The following is a 20552-nucleotide window of genomic DNA, read 5'->3' on the forward strand; positions in this document are numbered from 1 at the left end:
CATGTGAACATGTAGGAGAGACCGTATCATGTTAACGATCCAGGAGAGCTGACAACTACATACGTTTTCCTCCATGACAATTCCACCCTGCCCCATTTCCGACCCCCTTACCCTGCACGCAGGATGACACCATAGCTCAGGGGCTCCATGGTCTTCATTTTCCACTTTCAATGGCTGCCATGTCCAGGGGGTGGTGTGCATGTGCAGGAGCCAGGCGTCCTTAAACAACTGCACAGAAAAGTGTGACATAACCAGAAACTGAGGCTCCGTGCAGAGAGATCTTCCCCAGAAACAAAGATTTCCAGACGCCATCTTCCTACAGATGGCAAGGAACTCTGGCCTGAAAGGGAGCCCACAGGCTGGGTACTCTTTGACTAACACTATGGATTTTATGGGCAAGTCAACTTTCCATGCTCTAGTTTCTCTCCAATCAGGGATAATTCTGACCTATCGCAGCAGGGATGTCTGTAAATTGCTCTGAGATCTTTGCATGGGTGCCAGAGACCGGGAATGCATTTTATTACTACTTATTTGGATTATTGTAACACACTTTATGTGGGGCTGCCTGTGAAGAGCCTTCGGAAACGTCAACTGGTCCAGAATGCTACTGCTCGAGTTTTAACTAATACTTGTTATATAGAGCACATTATACCGGTGCTCCGGCAGCTGCACTGGCTTCTGGTATGTGTCCAGGCACAATTTAAGGTCTTGGTTATGATCTATAAAGCCCTAATGGGTTGGTCCGGGGTATCTGAAGGACCGTCTTCTCCACATGAACTTGCCCGGGGATTGAGGTCAGCTGGGAAGGCTCTGCTCTGTGTTCCTCCACTTGTGGAGATAAGATTAACATCTACACAGAGCAGGGCCTGCTCAGCTTTTGCCCCCAGACTGTGGAATTCTCTCCCCCGGGATATTCTCCTGGCACCAACGTGAGCATTGTTTCGTCATCAGGCTAAAGACATCCTTTTTGCTCGTGCTTTTATTGGTGTTTGAGTCTGTGTGTCCCTCTCCTCTCGAGATGTCTTAGCAGGTTTTATGTCCCCTGGGGGTCCTGTATTTTAATTTTTATATATATTTATATTGTTTTAAAAATTTTGTAAGCCATCTCAAATATTTTAAATAGAGAGGCAGGGTAAAATATTTTAAATAAAATAAATGAAATAAATATTTAAAGACAACTATAGCACAGGTGACAACTACATGAAGCAATCTGCAATTCAGTTGCCAAGCCTAGCACTCAAGATTGCTCGGCAGCACACCAAACTGACACAGAGCTGATACTGTGATAATGTGCAACTATGACCACTGGGTGGCTCCTATGGCCAGAGACAGACGCTTGCATCAGGCACATTCTGTGTTCCTACTTGCACACTTTATGTACTTACTGCATTTGGACCGCCACAACCACCAAGGATTAAAATGGTTTCATCGTCTATTATGATCTAAAAGAACAAAGGAAAGTATCACAGATTTGGGAGAATACAATATTTTAAGCAAGACCGTCACTGCTTTATCAAAGCTGAAACAAAAGACAGGACTATGCAGCACTTTAGAGACTAACAAGATGGTTTATTAGGTGATGAGCTTTCGAGCTCATCACCTAATAAACCAACTTGTTAGTCTTTAAAGTGCTGCATAGTCCTGTCTTTTGTTTCAGCTAGACCAGACTAACACGGCTACATCTCTATCATTATCATAAAGATGTGTAGTTTTGCAGGATCCTACACAAAGCAACACAAAGGGTTCCTGTCCAGCTCCTTCAATGTAGCCATGACACTCTTCCTGCCCTAGCCTACACTCAGACTCCCCTGTAAGGGCTGGAGTACTTCTCTCTCACCAACCTGCCTGAAGTTCTGCCACCTTCTCAGCTCCACCTAATACACATGGCCAATGAATCCAGGAGGGGGAGTCAAAATGCAACTTTCCAAGGAGAGAGAACTAGTTAGGGAATCTAACTCTGTTCCTTTGGCCCACCACACAGTCCCCATCACCATGCTATCAGTGTGCTACGGTGAAGAGAGCCAAATCCACCCCCTGCAGGTGCCAAAGTCAGACAGGAAAGGAACTGGGGAAGTAGGATCAGTGTTTTGGCATACATGCTGCAGGGTATATCAAGATGGACTCCAGAGGACTAATGATCTTACTGGGATCTGCCCATGTCAGTTGAAATCTGAAGTCTGATGAATGTGGTCCCACACAGGGCAAACACCAATGACTCGTTGGTGAGACCGATCACAATGCTTTGCTCCAAATGAAATGGGAAGGCTTGGTTTTCAGAAGTGTTCATCACAAATCTTGGCACATGCACAACACACAGTCATTTACCCACTGGTTCAACGTCAAAAGGTTTTAAAAATGCATCCTCTCCAAGTGGTGAAACAGGTGGAAAGGGGGCCAGGGTCTGGCAGGCCGAGACTGCAAAGATGGCACAGAACGTGGGAGTTATTTTTTCAGAAGCCCCTCAGGTGAGGGTGGGAAGTGGACCACAAAGCAAGCAACAGGATTTATCCTTCACACTGTGCTGGCAGCTAGAGCTCCTTGTAGAGCTCACCGAAAGTCACTGCAATGCTTGCTGAATAATTGCATGAGATAGTTACCTGAGACTGGCCGCCTCGTGGGTGGGGGCTAGGCCCAGAGATGCTTGGCTTGGACCATGTCCACTGCTCAAGATCCAGAACCCAGACATCATTACTCCTGCAAGGACAAGAACACCACACATGGAACTGGAGGTACAGAAAGACAGTTCCTTAGCATCTCAAATAAGCATCAGTTAGGAAGAGTGGCGCCCTGTTCTCGTTACAGACAGTGGTGCTGAAATCACTGGGCACGCTGGGGGGTTTAAACCACTGATTCAAGATTACAAGTAGGGGGACTTGTGTGTACTGGTGATTACACAGCGTACCACAGAGAAGGGAAGCAGTAAAGGGACAGCGGCTAACTAGGAGCCTGCATCAAGTGCTAAGCAAGTTTTGTCCCCAGATGAGGCAGCAATGAGGAGGTAGGAACAGCAGGCCCGAGGCTGTGTCAACACGTTGGAATTTAGAAGGTTCATAAATACAAGTTTTCCCATCCAGAGATGAGGCTGTATGCCAGGGACCTGACTTCCCCTCTTGCAACTGCAGTCCAGGGCACTATCTTGAACTGGGTTGCTGAGGTGGCTGAACTGCACGGCACGGCGAAGTGGATAAACAGTCCCTAGCTGAGACCGCTAAATTTGCCTTCATTTTGAGATGTTCTGAACTCAAATCCTCCCAGGTGGGAGTCAAGGGCCCTGATCCTGTAACAGGCTCCATGGGGGTGGACCAGTGCACACAGCCTCACTGACGGTCCACCTGGACTCAGTGCTTTCACGAAATGGAGTTGACTGACTTCACAATGTGTTAGGATTCAGCAAAACGAACCAAACTCAGCTCAAGAAAGGAATCAGGACTCGGATCAGTGTCTGCCACAACTCTGGCATCAATTCTGCTCATATTATATCTGACTAATCAACGTTTGTTCCTCACTTTCACGTTAACATGATTCCCAGTAACATCTGAGGGGAAAAAGTGATAGACTTACATTTGCCGAGATCCTAGGGAACCTCCAAAGACAATCATTTTGTCGTCTATTACACAAGAGGAGTGACCTGCCATGGGCGGGGGGCCATGGGTTGTCACTATGCAATTCCACCTGAGGAAAAAGGTGAGGATACATTCAAATATATGAATAATTGTTACCAATTCCCCTCTGATTTCCCCACCTGCGATGCAAATTAAAAAGGCAGATGGCAGATTGTTTACTAACAAGCAGTCCAATGCCCTTAAATGGAAAACACCTGCCTGAGAGCACACACTGGCTCATGACTTCTACAATATCTAGCCACAGAGATTTAAATGGTGGTTATTTAAAAGGATGCTGCTGCATCATTTGTTCTCCCTTGATGGTGACACTGGAATGACAGGGACTGTTTTGGTTTCACTTGCATGGTACCTAGCTCAATGGGGCACTAGTCCCCAGCATGCAAGAGCCCCAGTCGAGGCAATACAAACAGTGAACACAGCAAAGGGGAGCGACAGGCCCTGGGCGGCAGCAGTTCCAAGAAAGCAGGCAAAAAATGTTGTGTATCAATTACCACAGAGGCCACCAAGAGGGTGGAAATCAGGGATTTATAAACTGTAAATGAATATGAAATAAAACATGGCGAGGATGCAAACGAAGAGACAGAAAAAGGGTACATCAGAGAGCATGGTGTCAAATGCTCTGGTATCAGAGCCAACACCACCATTCGAACAGAGGGCAGTCAAAGTTTAGTTTGGAACCAAAACGGGTTTGACGTTAATAATAACAACACTATTTTCAAATTAAAGAACAGCCAAGGCACGTCTGTTCATACTGGAGTGTAGCTGAGCCAGGGAAGTCAGTTGTCTGAGAACACACTAGCAATGTAGAAAAGAAAATACATTCACTTTGTTGGCTCTAGATCTGTACCAAATAAACCCCTTTGGGGAGGAAACATGCCTGCCGTTCCTTACGTGGGCACAGCACATCATAGCCAAACATGAAGGCGAAGCCCTTTCCCTGAGGGCTTGCAATCTGAGGAGCAGAGATCAGCAATCCAAAATACCACCTCAGGTCTAAATTGCATCACAAGAAACAGCAGGTTCCCACAAATTTTATCAGAGAGAAGAAAACCTCATGGAAAAACTTCTACAAAGACCAAACTGACTAAAAGCTAATATTTAAAATTGTTAACCTGCTAACTGTTTAAATATTATTGCTGACCATGACCAGGAAAAAGGATCTTAATTGGTAGTGCTGATTTTTTTTCCAGTGAAATGTGTCCTCCACTATTATCATTATCTGTTTAACTACAGCACACTAGAGACAATGTCCAAAACTGCAATAAATATCTGAGCCTCTTGGTGATTAAATGCTCATATGAAACGGGAGGAGTCATCCGTATTTTATTAGCTCACATACAAAGTATTTCTATTCAAAACTGATGTGAGTACTTATTCAAGGAAAGGGGTGGGTGGAAGAGTCTTGCCACCATCTTTAATATATTTTTCTGATGTTACTGAGCAGTATTTAAGGCTGGAAAAGCAGGCAGCAATTCAGAAATAGGCTGTCTTCCTGCTTGGACTGGCTACCGAAGCAAGCTTCACCATCTCCATCATCCATATCCTGAGCTATTTCCTGACCAGACTGGGCCAGAGAAAGGGACCCAGATGACACCACCATCTCTACCAGCTAAAATCCTGAATACTTCCTGGGATGTAAAACTTTGTTTGTTCCTCCTTTCCCATCCTAGGTCACCTTTTTCTTCACTTTATTCCCCCTCAAATTTTGTACTTTCACTTGATGTAAAATCTTTACGTGTTAAATATTCCCCCTTTTGGCTTCATTTGTACACATAATAATCAAAATGAATGACCAGATGAATGATATATTCCAAATACTTATTAACATTCTCCTACTGTGCACTTCTATAGCCCCAGAATGAAGGAGTTTAAGAAGAAACTGGATCAGTTCCATTTCAGTTACTGCAGGTCCAACCTCCCTTGTCCGGCACCCTCAGGGCCTGAATGGTCCTGAACAATGGAGTTTGCCCTCCCCTCTCCTTCCCCCCCTCGTCAGCCCCAGCCAGAGCTGTGTTCCTGACTGCTAATCCCACTGCTTCCAGCCCCAGCTGGGGCTGCGCTCTTTGCCATTAGCTGTGGCCAGGGCTATGTTGCCCACCGTGCTGCCCTGCTGGGGCTGCACTCCCTACCAGCAGCCCAGACCAGGCAGCGCTTCTGAACCTGGCCAGCCGGGGCTCTCTGGTCCAACAATATTCATGGTCCTGCTGGACCAGAGAGCCCTAGATTTGAGAGGGTCAACCTATACTCTGGGAAGATGAGGAAGCTACAGCCATCGGGGAACTCAGATAGTAGCACTCCCAGCTCTTCCGGTCTCTGGACATAATTTTCTAGATATTTTACCAGGAGTTACAGCAGCTTCAGGACATCTAATCCAGGATCGGGGAATGTTCATTTTTCCTTCCTCCTAGATCTCCACAAGAGGGATTCAGCCAAGCTTTTGTGTGTGTGTGTGTGTGGGGGGGGGGGGGGGGGATATACTTTTAAGGTAATAAGCATGTTTCCAATCCAGACTCAAAATGTTCTCTTACCAATTTTTGGAAGGCGAGTAGGTATGTATTTCATCAAAGAATCTCTCTGGTTGGTGCAGAGGGTAAGGGCTGGGCCGTGTCCACCCACCAAACAGCACAAGCAAGTCCTTATAAACCACTAAAGTGGCCCCAGCCTTAGGTGAAGGGTAAGAACCTGGAGGGGAGCAGAGAAAGGAAACAGTCAGGAAATGGCATTTCAAACCAACAGCCAAAAGTTGTGGGCTGATCTTAGAGAAATGAGACAAAATGGAAACTCCCCTCTACAAGGCAGAGAGGAAGAGACGACAAAATTAGAGTACAGCGCATGGGAAGAAAACTACTGCCAATTTGTGTCATCATAATTAGCACAAGCATGAAAGCACATCTCATGTATGGCAAAACATCTGTCAATCAGCGACAGGAAATTACTAGCTTTCTAACAGATCACTTTAAATTATTGCTTTAGTGCTGAATAAAAGCAATAATTACCTCCAAATAACTAGTAACTTTTCCCCAAGGAAGATCCCTTGGGTACTTACAAGTCAGAGCATAGTCTGAATCTCATTTTACAGAACTGGTAAAATGGAAAATTAACCCTACATACACCCAGTAGGGATTAACAGTCACATCTCAGAATCTGGAGGAATGGTAGATTGGAGGTTATAGATGCCAGGAGAGAATTCGTACAGTATGAAGCACCTTACCAAATAAGTTAGAATTTTAAACAAAGCCAATCTAAACTAAGGTCTTACTAGTTCAGTTTTGGTTATGTAGCTCAGACAAGGCATTCTGGGCTGGTACTGCTGGTGCACAAACAGAAGGAAAGGTGGCTGTATCCCTGCGTTTGATATCTGTTGCAATATAGCTGACCTTTAACTTTCCATTTTACTAAAGCAGACAAAGAACACTGATCTCACCTTACACTCCACTGCCAGTATATTACTGAACTGACTGGTTATAATCTTAACTCCACATCCCTTTGAACGATCAAGGGACCTACCACAGTTCACTGGGAAAGCCCAAGCCTGGCTATTCTAACAGGCTGAGGTGCTGCACTGTGACCTTGCTGAACAAATAAACAATCTGAGGAATTAGATATTCTGGATTATTTCCCAGTCAAATATTAACAGTGTTCCAGACAGAATAAACGTGGTGAGGCTTCTCTTCCATATACTCCCACGTCAATCACCAGATCTGAAGAGATTCTCTGTACTTTGTAAGGAGGCTTTCTAGTACCTTCTCACCATAGCAGCTTTAGCAAGGTCACAGTGACAACATCTGTAAGGAGACATACTACATGAAACAAGGATGAAAGCTCAACTGTGTACACAATTAGAAATGCACACTTAAGCACGGATGACTGCAGAAACTGATGTGCAGTGCTGAGCAAAGATACACATTTGGCCTAAAACATTCTATTACCATCTAAAATGCTGGGCTAATGGACTCAAGCTAATTAGTTTACAGTCCTAATAGGGCAGTTCATACAGAGGTGTTTTTCAGTAGGTAATGAGACAGAATCAAGACTGTATTTTTAAGATGTTAAATAGCTATTTAAAGACTCCGGTTTTACAGAGGATTTGTGATACTTCTCTCAATGTTTGTAAAACGCTTTGAGCGCTTTGGATACAAGGTGCTACAATGGTGGAAAGTCATTAGTCTCAGCCTGAATTCTAGATGATGGGAAATCATAAGCCTAACTTGAAAGCACCCCAACACACACAAGAAAGGTACTGTTTTGAGCTGCAGGTGACTTCTTTCCAAGTGTGAGTACTATGAGTAACTGAGGGGGGAAGTGGAAACGAAATGGCAATTCACACACTAAAATATATTTATAGTAGCTCCAAAAATATTTAGAGTTTCTCTATGATTAAAACATCAGAAGTGGTTCAGGTTTGATTGCTGGACACCACTGATAAAATTCTTTACAATATCCACTTTTCATAGCTAACTGCTTGGCTCCCTGAAATTAAATTTCCCCAACACAACTGTTTTGCATTCAGAGCTTTGAAAACCACCAGTCTTAAGGAACTAGCCATGGAGTTTGTCTTGTTACACCAGTGGTGCCAGGTGAATGCAGAATTAATTGATTCCCATTACAGAAAGATATAAAATATCTATGGAAATACTTAAAGCTCCTATCTTGGTGATGAGAATAGATTTTTAGCAAAAGATCATGTCCCACTTGAAAGGCAAATGCATTTTTCCTTTCCACTGGAGAATAAGATAAAAACAGAACATTTCTCTATAGTAAAATAAAGGCTGATCAGCCTGAATGTAAACCATTACTGCGGCTATGCTGGTACCAACTCCAAAGCTAAAGATGTATTCTGATGTTTTACAAATGTTCTCAAATTAGTTTTATTTTAAAAAGTGTGCCAGGAGCTGGGAACCTGGGAAGAAATCACTATGCACTCAGGTAAAGTGACAATCTTGTCTCTGCGATAACCCGAAGGTGAAATTCCTGACTTAGATACACACACGCCTGCCTGCCTGGCTCCTAATATGCTTTAAATGCGGAGCCGCAGCGGTGGTAGGTCCCAGACCCAGCACGAGCCAGGACTGAGCCAGGCTGCTAAAAAATTTACTGGGGGGGGGGGGGGGGGGAGGAGGGAGAGGAGATGCAAGTAGTCTGTAGCAGTGTTTTTCAACCAGTGGTACGGGTACTTTCAGGGGTACGCGATAGAAGTCTGGGGGGGTACGTCAACAACTGAAATTTGGAGAAAACTGAATTTGTGTTTTAAGTTTGACAGCGCTTTATTATTTTTGTACTTTTTAAACTCAAAAAAAATCTCATCGCCCGCCTGGCTACAATTTAAGTTGTTTAAACAAATGTGTTGCAATGGTAGAAAAAAATTGTGTGAAAACTGTAGGTACTGGGGGTAATTTTTTTTAAAGGGGGTACTTTATAAAAAAAAGAGGTTGAGAAACAGTGGTCTATAGCATTAACCTATAAGCTTTTGCTTATCGGTTAATCGACTACGCTATTACATCCCTATTCTATTCTTAACAGAATAACCACGTTGCACTGTGTGGTGGCAGCAGCAAATGCTTTTGTGAACTGGGGAATTCTATTTAAAAAACCCTATTAAATGCAACTGAGAATCCACTGATAGAAGTCAATGAGAAAATGACTACAGCTCAACTAGATAAAGCCACCACGAACTGAACACAACCTCCTTTCTGGCGGTCTGACTCCCCATGTCATTTTGCATGTTGAGGCCTTTGAAAAGGTCAAGAGCTTCCTGAAGAAGAATATGAAGCAAGAGTTCTGATTGTACACTGCCAAGAAGGGGCGGACAGGCAGCATTCCCACGTCTCAAGTGTGCACAATGCAGATGAAGTATGCCATCAAAAATGTCACAGGGCCAGGCTCAGCTATTTGGAGCTGCAAAATGGCTCCTTAAAACAGCTTTATAAAATTCACTTAACAGCCTTTCAAAGGCAAGAAGCAAGTTCTTCATGGTGACATTACACTACGGCTGTCAGTCACAGCCAGCAGTTTAGTGGGGCCTGTTTTAGAATAAATTACTAACTCCATTCATTAGCTGAATGTGCTGACCTCTGGGTACTTCCCACTTCAACCCTGGTCACCACTGATGCTGATGTAAAGAGTCTTTACGGGAAGAACAATTCTTGGACCCTTTTCCTGGAGGATAAGGATTTGAACATGCAGCAGACTGGCAATGACTAAACACCTCCATGGCTGCGCTCGTTATGCAATGCAAGAGGCTTCTGGCTATCCAATTTCCAAAGCTCTCCAGCCTCTACAGATGCTTTGTAAAAGCACTATCCGCCTCCCCCCCCCCCACCCCATCCCTCCACACTCCTGGCCTCCTAAGGCAGACCTACTCTGGGCAGGTCATCCCAGCTATGTCACTTGTGTGGGGCAATGCCTCCCCCTTCTGCAACATAGTTAAGTCAAACTAACCCCTCCCAGTGTAGATAGTGCTGGGTCAATGGAAGAATTCTGCTAACCTAACTACTGTTCTCTCGGGAAGGTGGATTAACTGCAGTGATCCATCTCTCCAAGAATGGCTTCTGTTGCTGTAGCAATGAGTATCTGCACTGAAGTGCTACAGGGAAGCTGTGGCAATTCTAAGGATGTTAAGTATCGGGTAATTGACTAATTGAGTAGTCGATGCATTTTTGCATCGACTATTTGATTAGTCAATAGGGCACTTTCGCCTTTGAAGTGTCGCAACAGCCCTATGGCTCTTGCGACACTACAAAGGTAGAAAGCACCATGTGGAGCCCGGGGTCAACTGGGGAGTCCCCAGCTGATCCCAGGCTCCCTGTGGCATGTCAAAGCATCAGTGCTACATGGAGCCCAAGGTCAGCTGGGGAATTCCAGGCTCCCTGTGGCATTCAAAGTGGCAGCGCTGCACGGAGCAGCTGACCCTGGGCTCCATGCAGTGCTGCCACTTGAAAGAACCCCTCTGTTCTCCCCCCCACTTGCTGCCTCTATCTGATAGAGACAGCAAAGGTGTGGGGGGGGGGGGGGGGAAGGTGACTAGTCAACTGTCCTGTCAGCTAGTCCTTCACATCCCTAGGCAATTCTAGGGAAGACAGTCTTAGTCCCATATTATAGTCCCACAAGAGACATATATACATATACATATACATAGTATAAATAAAAGACAGAAGCTTATATTGCTGAAAATCTCAGTGGTTACATGGTTACCACAAAAGCTTCAGAGGAGTAGCCGAGTTTGTCCGTAACGGGAAAAAAACGTAACCAACCGACACTCTTGCAGCACTTTAAAGACTAACAAAACACAAAGATGGTAGCATGAGCTTCCGTGGGCACAACCCACTTCTTCAGATTACCACAGTCAGCTGTATACTGCAGAGCCAGCTTTATACTGCAGGCCACTTCTTGCCCAGCTGGCTCCCAAGGAGGAGGCTTTGCTCCAGCCAGTCCCCAGGAGCCAGCTGAGTGTAACCAAGACCATTATCAGATAAGCATCAGCTTCTCAGTTAAACTGTTATTCAGTTATGCTCTAACACCCCTCTGTTGAAGTAGAGCAACTCACAGCAGAGGGTGAGAATTCTCCCTAAACCCGCAAGATCTCACAGGTTCCTTCATGTTCCAAACCCTTACAGTTCATTTAATGTCTTTGGAAATATCCAGGCATGTCCCAATATGACTCATCTGAGTGAGAGAGGTCATGCTCGTGCTAGCACGCTAATAGTGACTGTGCAGTCCTTGGCCCTGAAGTGTGGATGCTGAAGCCAGGTGGGGGTTGAAAGGGCCCGGGGGGGAAGACGACTTGAGACCAAACTGCAACATCAAAGCACTGTCCATCAAATTCTATCTAGCGCACTGGTGCAAGCCCCGTTATTACACACCTGCAGACCCACACTGGCACACTCGCTCCCAGACAGAACTGCCTCTCACTGGTTCTCAGTGGCCTTTCAAATGTAACACTGAAAACAAGACTGGAAAAAAGCACAAAGCAAAAATCCTGCTTTGGCAAGGAAATGGGCTTTATTTACCTCTAACTTGTACTACTCTAATTGTACGGGTGGAGGAGCATTTGCAGACACACGAATGACATGCTTCTGGGCCTTAGGAAGACAGCAAAATAGCCCCCCTTGCAATTTAGGGACACTGGTAGCATCAGAGGGTAAATCTCCAATACATGTGGACGCTGCCATGTTGGCAAAAGCAGAGCAGTTGTGGTAAACCTCAAAGCATAAAATAAAGAGTACAAGCAGAGCCGTGACATTGCAGAAAATAAGACCAACTTCCTGTCTTAAAGCTGTATTTTCCATTGAGACACTCTTAACAGACGTAGATATCAAAACATTTCACTCTCCAGGATAACCCCACACTTAACCCTGCATGTAACTTAATCTTATCGGATACAAAAATCACTGGAACACATTTAACTAAACTCCCTCACCATCTCCCCCAAAGAAAAGACAAACCAATGAGGGCAGATGACAAAATCTGGATGATCAGATACACAAAGCAACATTCCATGCCACTGTTAATCAGTGCAAATGTTTTCCAAACTTTTTGGCCTTCTGTGAAGTCAGTCAATGGCAATGTATGAGAAAATCAATGGAACACAATCAACATTCTCTTGAGCTTTTACAATGAGTTTTCTACAACTGCAGAAATTATGAAAGCTCATTTGTTGACTGATTCTTCCAATAACTAACATCAATACTTTACAGAAACTCTTCCCAGGAAAACCTGCAAACTGAGTGACAGTGCATATTTTATGAGACTCTGCAAGCTGTGTGCGTTGCTGGAGACTTATACACAAGGGAGAAGGTTTTAAGGTACTGTGGGAGGGTGTGACGGGGGCCCCACTCCCCCCCGCACTAGCTCCGCCGGCAGCAATGCGCTCCTAGGCCACCGCTGCTCTGGGCCTGTGGCGCTTGCGCAGAGGCGGCACGTGGAGGACCACCCTCACGGCGCAGGCGTGCCTCAACCAGCGTGCAAACCAGCAGGCAGGTGGATCCGGGGAGAGCGGGGGCACTGGTGGGGAGAGCAGGGATGCCGGTGTGGAAAAGGGCACTAATGGTTAAAACAGGTGCCGGGCCAGACACAAGGGTGGGAGAGAGGAGGAGGAAGGCAGAGTGGGGTCGGCTCTTTTGCACACTGCCACCCTCCCCCGCCACCTCCTTAACTGCCAGCCTGTGCCCCACACAGACAATGCCCTACCCTGCTCCACCCCTTCCCCACCACCTCCTTCACTGCCAGCCTCCGCCCCACATAGATAGAGAATCTGATATTCTTCCACCACATCTGTCCAAGTACCACCCTATCTAATATATAAAGGAGAATGTTTGTAAGTTTGTGCACTAATAACTTAGATACTAAGGGTGTGTCTAGACTACATGCCTCCTTCGACGGAGGCATGTAGATTGGCCAGATCGGAAGAGGGAAATGAAGCCGCGATTAAAATAATCGCGGCTTCATTTAAATTTAAATGGCTGCCCCGATCTGCCGATCAGCTGTTTGTCGGCAGATCGGGGCAGTCTGGACGCAACGCGCCGACAAAGAAGCCTTTCTTCATCGGCACAGGTAAGCCTCGTGAAACCAGGTTTACCTGTGCCCATGAAGAAAGGCTTCTTTGTCGGCGCGTCGCGTCCAGACTGCCCCGATCTGCCGACAAACAGCTGATCGGCAGATCGGGGCAGCCATTTAAATTTAAATGAAGCCGCGATTATTTTAATCGCGGCTTCATTTCCCTCTTCCGATCTGGCTAATCTACATGCCTCCGTCGAAGGAGGCATGTAGTCTAGACACACCCTAAGAGCTACCGCAACCAAACTCTGCATGGGATAACCGAAAGGAGAAGGTTTTAAGGTACTTTTGGAACTGAGCGGGCCCAAGCTCAAGCTGTAAAAATCAAAAAGTAACCCGCCGCGCTGCAGGGGCCGCCCCGCCCACCCTAGCTCCCGTACCTGCCGCCTGAGGCCCCCAGTGCCATCCGGGACACATCCCCTCCCACCCACGAGGTTACATAGGCGACCCTCTTCCCCTAAACCCTGCACTGGCACACAGTGCCCCGACCCCCACGCGCACAACGGCTTGGGCACCAACCCTGCCCCCCGCGGCACTTGCAGCCCGGGAACCAGTTGGGGTACCCCTCCCGCGTGTAACCTCCTCTCCACCCAGGGGAGCACACACCACCACCCTTCCACCCCCCCAGGATGACGATGACCTATATTTTAAGCCCTATAGAAATCAGTGCAACTTTTCTACCATTCAAAAAAAGATTATGGACTACTGTTTTTCTACATTTTGTTCTTCCGGTTTCCCGAGCAACGCCGGGTAACTGCAGCTAGTATTTAAATAAATGCACATCCCTTGGAAAACAAAGAATTCAGAATGCCTGTTTTCCCACAGCTACCTGTCAAATAATGAAATCCATTGCACTAATTCTGAAAGATCTCTAACAGCTGGCATGACGTTCAAGTCTATGTTCGTTACTCTGACTGCTGGGTTTGCTATGACAATACTTAGGATAGATCTTGGACCTCAGCACATGGAACTTTTCATCTCTGCCACATCAGACAGTTTGGGATCAGAACAGGTGTGCTGCATTTAACATCATTCATTACCTCCTGAGGACTTCAGCCCAGTTTGAAATCCACAAGTGCTTCCCTCTCCCTAAGTATTATGAAAAAGCAAAACCCCCTTGCCTTGGGAATCCAACCCACCTTTTGCTCTTCCAAAGCCTCTCCCAAGCAGTTTGCAGAGTAGAACTCTGACAAATGTGTGGTGCTCAACCCTGGGAAAACAGCAGTTTAGAGGTCAGGAAGCAAAATGACTTACAGAGAATGAGATTTCCTGATGATCAAGCATCAGAAATAGGAAATACTATGGGAGAAGTGCTAAGTGAAGGAAAACCAAAAGGAAATCTCCATGACATTCCTTGAGGCTACTGATAAGCTACAGTTCTAACTCAGAGTTGGGGTCACAGCCTGCAGTAGAGCAACACAGACAGAGTAGTTCAGCTCTGGTAAGGTTCGGTTAAAGGGACTTGACACAGCATGCAGGTGCACCACCCCCGCGGGACCAAAACCCTAAATAAATCCGTCTCACGATGCATAGAGGCTATACAGACTGAGTTCATAAGTTATTTGCCTCTTATCTATGAAAAAGATATATGCACAGCTACTGTTTCCCCACAGATAATTATTTACACTGAGTTTAATAAATAAAGTGATTTTGTTAAATATAAAAAGTAGTGCTTAAGTGGCTGCAAATAATAGCAGACAGATCAACAGACCTACTTTGGTAGGTTAAGCAGCAAAATAAAACAGACACCAGCTAAGCTTAATACTCCAAGAAACTTGTTACATGCAATTTCTTACCCTAACAGTACTTATAATCTTCTCACAGCTAGGCAGTCTCCTAGCTTGGGACTGATCCTTCCCCCTGTTTAGTCTCAGAGGTTTCCAGCAGTCACCTAGGTAGTAAGGAGGAGGTACCCCTGTGTCTGGCAAAATGCCCCCTCTTCGATTTCTCACCTATAGATTTTGCCCAAGGCAGGGATCCTTTGTGTTCAGTTTCAACTCCCTCTCATTCCCATGGGAAAATACCACATCCAAAACGGGTTCCAGCATCAGTTGACTTGGACATGTGTCTTGGAACGACCAAAGTCCAGGCTTATAGGAAAAGCAAGACTAGTCACAGATCATGGCCATCAGTACCGGGCCATCAAGTTCCTTGAATACTACTACTGGCATCCATTAGCACATCTAGAGACATAAACAAGTTCATACTTCACATTTTTATATCTGAAGTTAGAAATGACACGTGCACATAAATAGAATGCACACATTCAGTGGATTACAAGCTTTTCAATGACAGTTTACATGCCACATCTCGCATGAAGCCTATTCGAGTTAGGCGTACTTCTATTCAAAAGCATATTTCCATAAAGAATATGGGGGTGCCAACATCACAAATGAAAGTTTTTTTTAAATTTATTCTTCTAAATGACGGATTAAGGTAACTGACTCTGAGGCAAACCAACAGCAAAGTGTTCCAAGAGGAGCCTCTTAGAAAGCTGCATAAGTGAGCAGTTTAGTGGAGAGGCTGTGGCCATGATTTCCAACAACATGCATCCAAAGGTAGGCTCCCGAGTGGCCTGATTTTCAGAAGTGCTGAGCACCCAGAAGTTCCCAGTGAGTACTGGCTGCTCAACACTGTTAAAAATAAGGCCCATGTGTTCAGGTGTCTAAATAAGGACTTGGGAACCTAAGTTTAGGTACCTATTTTTGAAAAGTTTGGTCCCATTACTTACTAAGCATGAACACAAATAGTTTTCCCCAATTTTGGTATAAAATGCCTGTCAGCAAAATTTTCCATGTGTTCGTGTGACCTGGGGTTATGTTTTAAATGAACATACATTACGCAAAGCTCCGAAATGGAAGGCCACTCACTAAACCCTTAATAGTCCGTCTTTTCCTGTTCATGGCTATCTATACATGCCAACTTGGAGAAAACGGGGAAGAGGAATAGTGAAAAATTCTCTACACAGTCCTCTCTGACAAGGCAGCCTGTAAAGGGACTAGTGGGAAAAAGTCTAATATTACTCTCTGGAGGGATTCATGCTCAGGGACATTCTCTCTCAGATTCTAAATCTGAGAAGGTTAAAGCAACAAGTTATTTTTTCTGCCTTCCTACCACAACCATGTTGACAGAATCTTATGGGGAGGGGTCTTATTTTCTGGTATATATTTCTAAGGAAATAAAAGCAAAGACTGGTCAAAAATAAAGATAAGATACTAAATACATGTAGACATTTCAAAAGTTACTTTTGCTGCATTAAAGGAATGCTAGAGCAGGGAAACACTAGCCCTGCAGGGTCAGCTGTCTAAGATTCATGCTGCGGGTTTCTGATAACGTATACCACCTTCCAGAAACAGGAATACTTCTTGGCAGTCAACAGAGTCAAGGAATTTGAGGAATCTGTTTCTTTGCATCTACAATTTCATTAGCTGCGGACATGCAGGAGAAGGCAGTTTCTCATTAAATGTAGCCCTTGCCCATGCACAGAATGAACCAAAAGAACTCATACACAAAGGCACGAGATCGTTGGTTTGCAGAGGGATAAACAATGTAGATGTATTTTGCTGAACACTTAACACACATGTATTTTTTAAACAATTCCCATTAACACCACTTACCCATGAGATTGCAACCTGGTATCTTTTCCTTATCAAAACAGTCTTCATACTGAAGGGTTGCTGGTGCAGATTCAAGTACTGGAATATTGCTTTTGAAAAATTAAATTATAAAACACTGATAAAAGCTAAGTGTTACCACTCATCTGGAGTATTCTTTGGAATGGCCCTGTTCCAAAGCATACAAATGTGCTACTCCTTACAACCGTTACCATCAGGTAGGAAGCTTCTTCCAGCTTCTAACATTTTCTTTGTTAGTTCCCCTGGTTTCCTGTATCCACAGAGCAGACAAGTCACCCTTTTTACAGGTCTCATCTTAATAGATATTGCATAGAACTCAATGTATCTATTCTTGGATAAAGGCCTACATCAGCTACATGAGGACTAAAACCACTTCCAACGCACTGACCTTTTGCCTTCCTTCAGCATCAGGATGTATAAAAATCACTGATATTTAACAATAAAATCCAAGATTTTATTTAAACTGGATTTTAGATGTTTTAATAAAATACTACATTTCTCATTTAAAAATAACAGTTACAATTAAATCTCATCACAGACATGCTGCATCTATACTTAGTCTCATAAAAATTAATTAATGGCTCTAGTCTGTCCAGCCTAACTACCAGCTCTTGTTCCTTGGAAGCTGTTGTATTTAAATTTCTGTTTCTCACTAAACGTAAGGCACATGTGCAAAGAATGACAAGGGCTGGAAAGGATTGTTTTTGTTCTGTGTTTATGTGGTGATGGACCTGGGCCAACCATGGTAGAGAAGTTAATTAAGGCATTGTCTTAAGAACACAGAAACAATCTGTAGCAGGGGTGGACAAAATCAGGCCCAGGGGCCAGCATTTCTTTGTGGCTCACCCAGCTGATTAGCAGAGCTTGCATACTTGCCCCTCCCCCCACCTTGCTCCATCCTACAGGTGAGCTGCTCTCAGGATATTCCTGCTAGCTGTGCAGAGTGGGGCAGGGAGAGAGGATGGAGGGTCAAGGGAGTGTTCCCCTGCCCTTGTACCATCTCTGCAGAGCAGTGGTCCCCAACCTTTAGAGCAGGCATGTCCAAAGTCTGGCCCGCGGGCCAATTGCGGCCCGTGTTCCGGTTTAATACGGCCCCACAGGTAATTTGGCAATATCTATCTTTTATGGCCCCCAACGAATCCATATGTATTGAGATGAATACATTGTAAAATCTCAGTTCATGTCAGTTGGTCTAAATCAGTTATAAATATATTTGGACACAACATGTATACTTGGTGTTATGTTCCTGTTCATATTTTTTGAACTTAAAAGTTGACAGACACCCTTTATTACCAATAATATGTAATGTACTTTACAATGTTCCTGACATATATTTCAGCTTCCTGGATTTTTTTTTTCATCTGGCCTTCAGATATGAAAGGCAGAGTGATTTAACACCTGTTTAGATTTGTCATCCATGTGACGAAATGAAAAGTATGCCGTTTGCAATAAACTTTGCATAAAATAGTTAATTTGCATTTAATTTTAATGGTTCAAAGAATGTCAGGCAAAATGGTCGGCCCTCACGCATGTTCACTTCATCAAATCTGGCCCTCTGAAAAAAGTTTGGACACCCCTGCTTTAGAGGCTCCCAGGCGCCCAGGGGGCGGGGCCACTCACGTGCCGGGGGCGGTGGGGCCATGCGTCCTGGGGCACGCCAGGGGCGGGGAAGCCCTTGCACCCAGCGCCGGCATGTGCGCCGGGGCTGCCTGAGCGCCTTGTGCCGGCGCCGCTGCCCGAGCCGCGCACCTGGGGCTGGCACCAGCGCCGGGGCCACCCGAGTGCTGCGCACCAGGCGCCGGTGCGTGTCGCGCACCTGGGGCTGGCGCCTCCAGCGCGCTGCGCGCCAGGCCGGCCCAGGTTGTCGGCGGGCGCACACAAATGCCCCAGCGGGCGCCATGGCGCCCGCGGGCACCGCGTTGGGGACCACTGCTGCAGAGCATGGGTCAGGAAGAGGGAGACAGAGACGCACGGCAGAGCTAATCCAATCTGAAGCATGGCTGGTAAGTGACTCAGTGGAGCCCAAAGCAGGAGAGGGGAGAGATAACAGGGCAGGACCGATTTCCCTTAAAGAGACAGAACATGACTTCTCTCAGAAACATACCTAGGAGCAACCAGCACACGCATTCTGTGTCCCTATCACCTGCACCCAGTCTTTGCTGCGCTGTCTGTGGCACACCCACAGTCACTATCACACACACAATCTGTGTCACAAAGTCTGTCTCACACATACAAAGTCTGTCTAATGCTCACACCTCCTCTGTCTCTCTGTAGCCCCCAGCCCTACCCCTTCTGCTCAAGTCCCCACCCCTTCCAGAAGGCCTGAAGCCAGGCCACAACCATGTGCCAAAATATGTGAAGTCACGAAAATGATTGCCCACCCCGATCTATAGAAAAGGACACAGGCAGCATAGAAAGGAATAGGGGAGTGTACTGGTAAGAAAAAAGGAAGACATCATTCAGTACATACTACTTTCTATATTCCCCCACACTTTTGCCATACAAAAACTGTCATGGCCTTTGGGTGTAAGAGACCCGATCTGGGAATATTTTGAAGAAAATTCATTTGCTGGGTAAAATAGGAGAACATGTCAAGTGTAAACAGTGCAAGATGATGATGAAGGGCTTAGTTGCAAGAATGAAACTTCATAAGGAAAACTGCTTATTTGGAGAAAATGTATGTGGATATGGCTGAAGAACAACATGGCTCAATTGATTAGTAACTTAAATAATTCACTTTGCAATGCATCATACTTCAAGACTCTGCCTTTTAGTATAAGTGTGGATTAACAAGTAAATTCCAAGCGGCTTGCTACACTGGATGTTGCTAAAAAAAAAAAATTATCTTAGCTAATCCTTATGGTCTGATTAATTAACTAGGTTTAGAATCGATCATCCAAATATATAGTATAAAAACTACAGTAAGAGAATCTAGGGGATGGGGTGATGCAGGGGAATCAGGCTGCAGGGGAGCATGGGGCTGAGGTGAGTAAGGCTGGAGCAGAGGGAAGATGTGAGAGGGGGATACAATTTTACTTTGCAGAAGCTGCGCTTTCCTTTACTCCCCACTTCTTTGCTTCCCCAACTAGCTGTTTGGCTGCATTCTCACCTCTCACCTTTTCTGCATTACTGCCCCAACCCCTTCCTGCCCACAAACTCCCTCTTGTACCCCCACCCCCACACCCTATCCTGCCACCAGATTCCCTTCCAGACCCTGCCCGCCTCACCCCATCCTGCACCCCACCTCCCGCCCAGAGCCTGCAACCCTATCCCACTCGCTGGCAGTCCTGTCCCACACATTGAGCCCCTCATTTTTGTTCCCACTCCAGAGCCTAAGAGGGTTCACAAAATCCACTAACTGCAACCCGAGAAAAGTATATCTGGCCTTTGAGAAGCCCTGAACCTCAGTCCTTCCTATCCCTTCCCCTCACGCCCTGGGGGCTGGAATGCCAGAAGAGTGAAGTTGGAGGCCACATCAATGAGGGTTGAGGGGTTTTTGGAGGAGATTTTTGCTTCTCACTTGTAATTATGTAATTAACAGTGCGAGTTTCCATTAGCAACTAGTAGTCTCCGGAAAGCTCTGCATTGACCCAGGTGGTCCATGGGGTGCACAGTGGAGAGAGCCCCTCCCCATCTCCTGGGAGAGCAGCACAGCTCAGGGCAAGAGGGTTAAATACTGGCATGCCACTTCGGAAAGGTTGCTGGCTCCGATGTAGTCAATACAATTTGCATCGACTACACA

General features: G+C 45.6%; 1 protein-coding gene across 2 annotated transcripts in view; it reads right to left on the reverse strand.

Moving 5' to 3' along the window:
* The window catches only part of FBXO42 (F-box protein 42), a 102250-nt gene that overhangs the window by 5510 nt on the left and 76188 nt on the right, over positions 1 to 20552 (reverse strand). For both annotated transcript variants that reach the window (XM_075906299.1, XM_006115068.4), the window contains exons 5-9: positions 6152 to 6305; positions 3562 to 3672; positions 2598 to 2694; positions 1386 to 1442; positions 112 to 228 (exon numbers count right to left, since the gene is read on the reverse strand). In XM_075906299.1, coding sequence (XP_075762414.1) covers positions 112 to 228; positions 1386 to 1442; positions 2598 to 2694; positions 3562 to 3672; positions 6152 to 6305 — 536 coding nt within the window. The remainder of the gene's footprint in view (positions 1 to 111; positions 229 to 1385; positions 1443 to 2597; positions 2695 to 3561; positions 3673 to 6151; positions 6306 to 20552) is intronic.

Source organism: Pelodiscus sinensis, chromosome 23, assembly GCF_049634645.1.
Source record: "Pelodiscus sinensis isolate JC-2024 chromosome 23, ASM4963464v1, whole genome shotgun sequence".
NCBI lineage: Eukaryota > Metazoa > Chordata > Testudines > Trionychidae > Pelodiscus > Pelodiscus sinensis.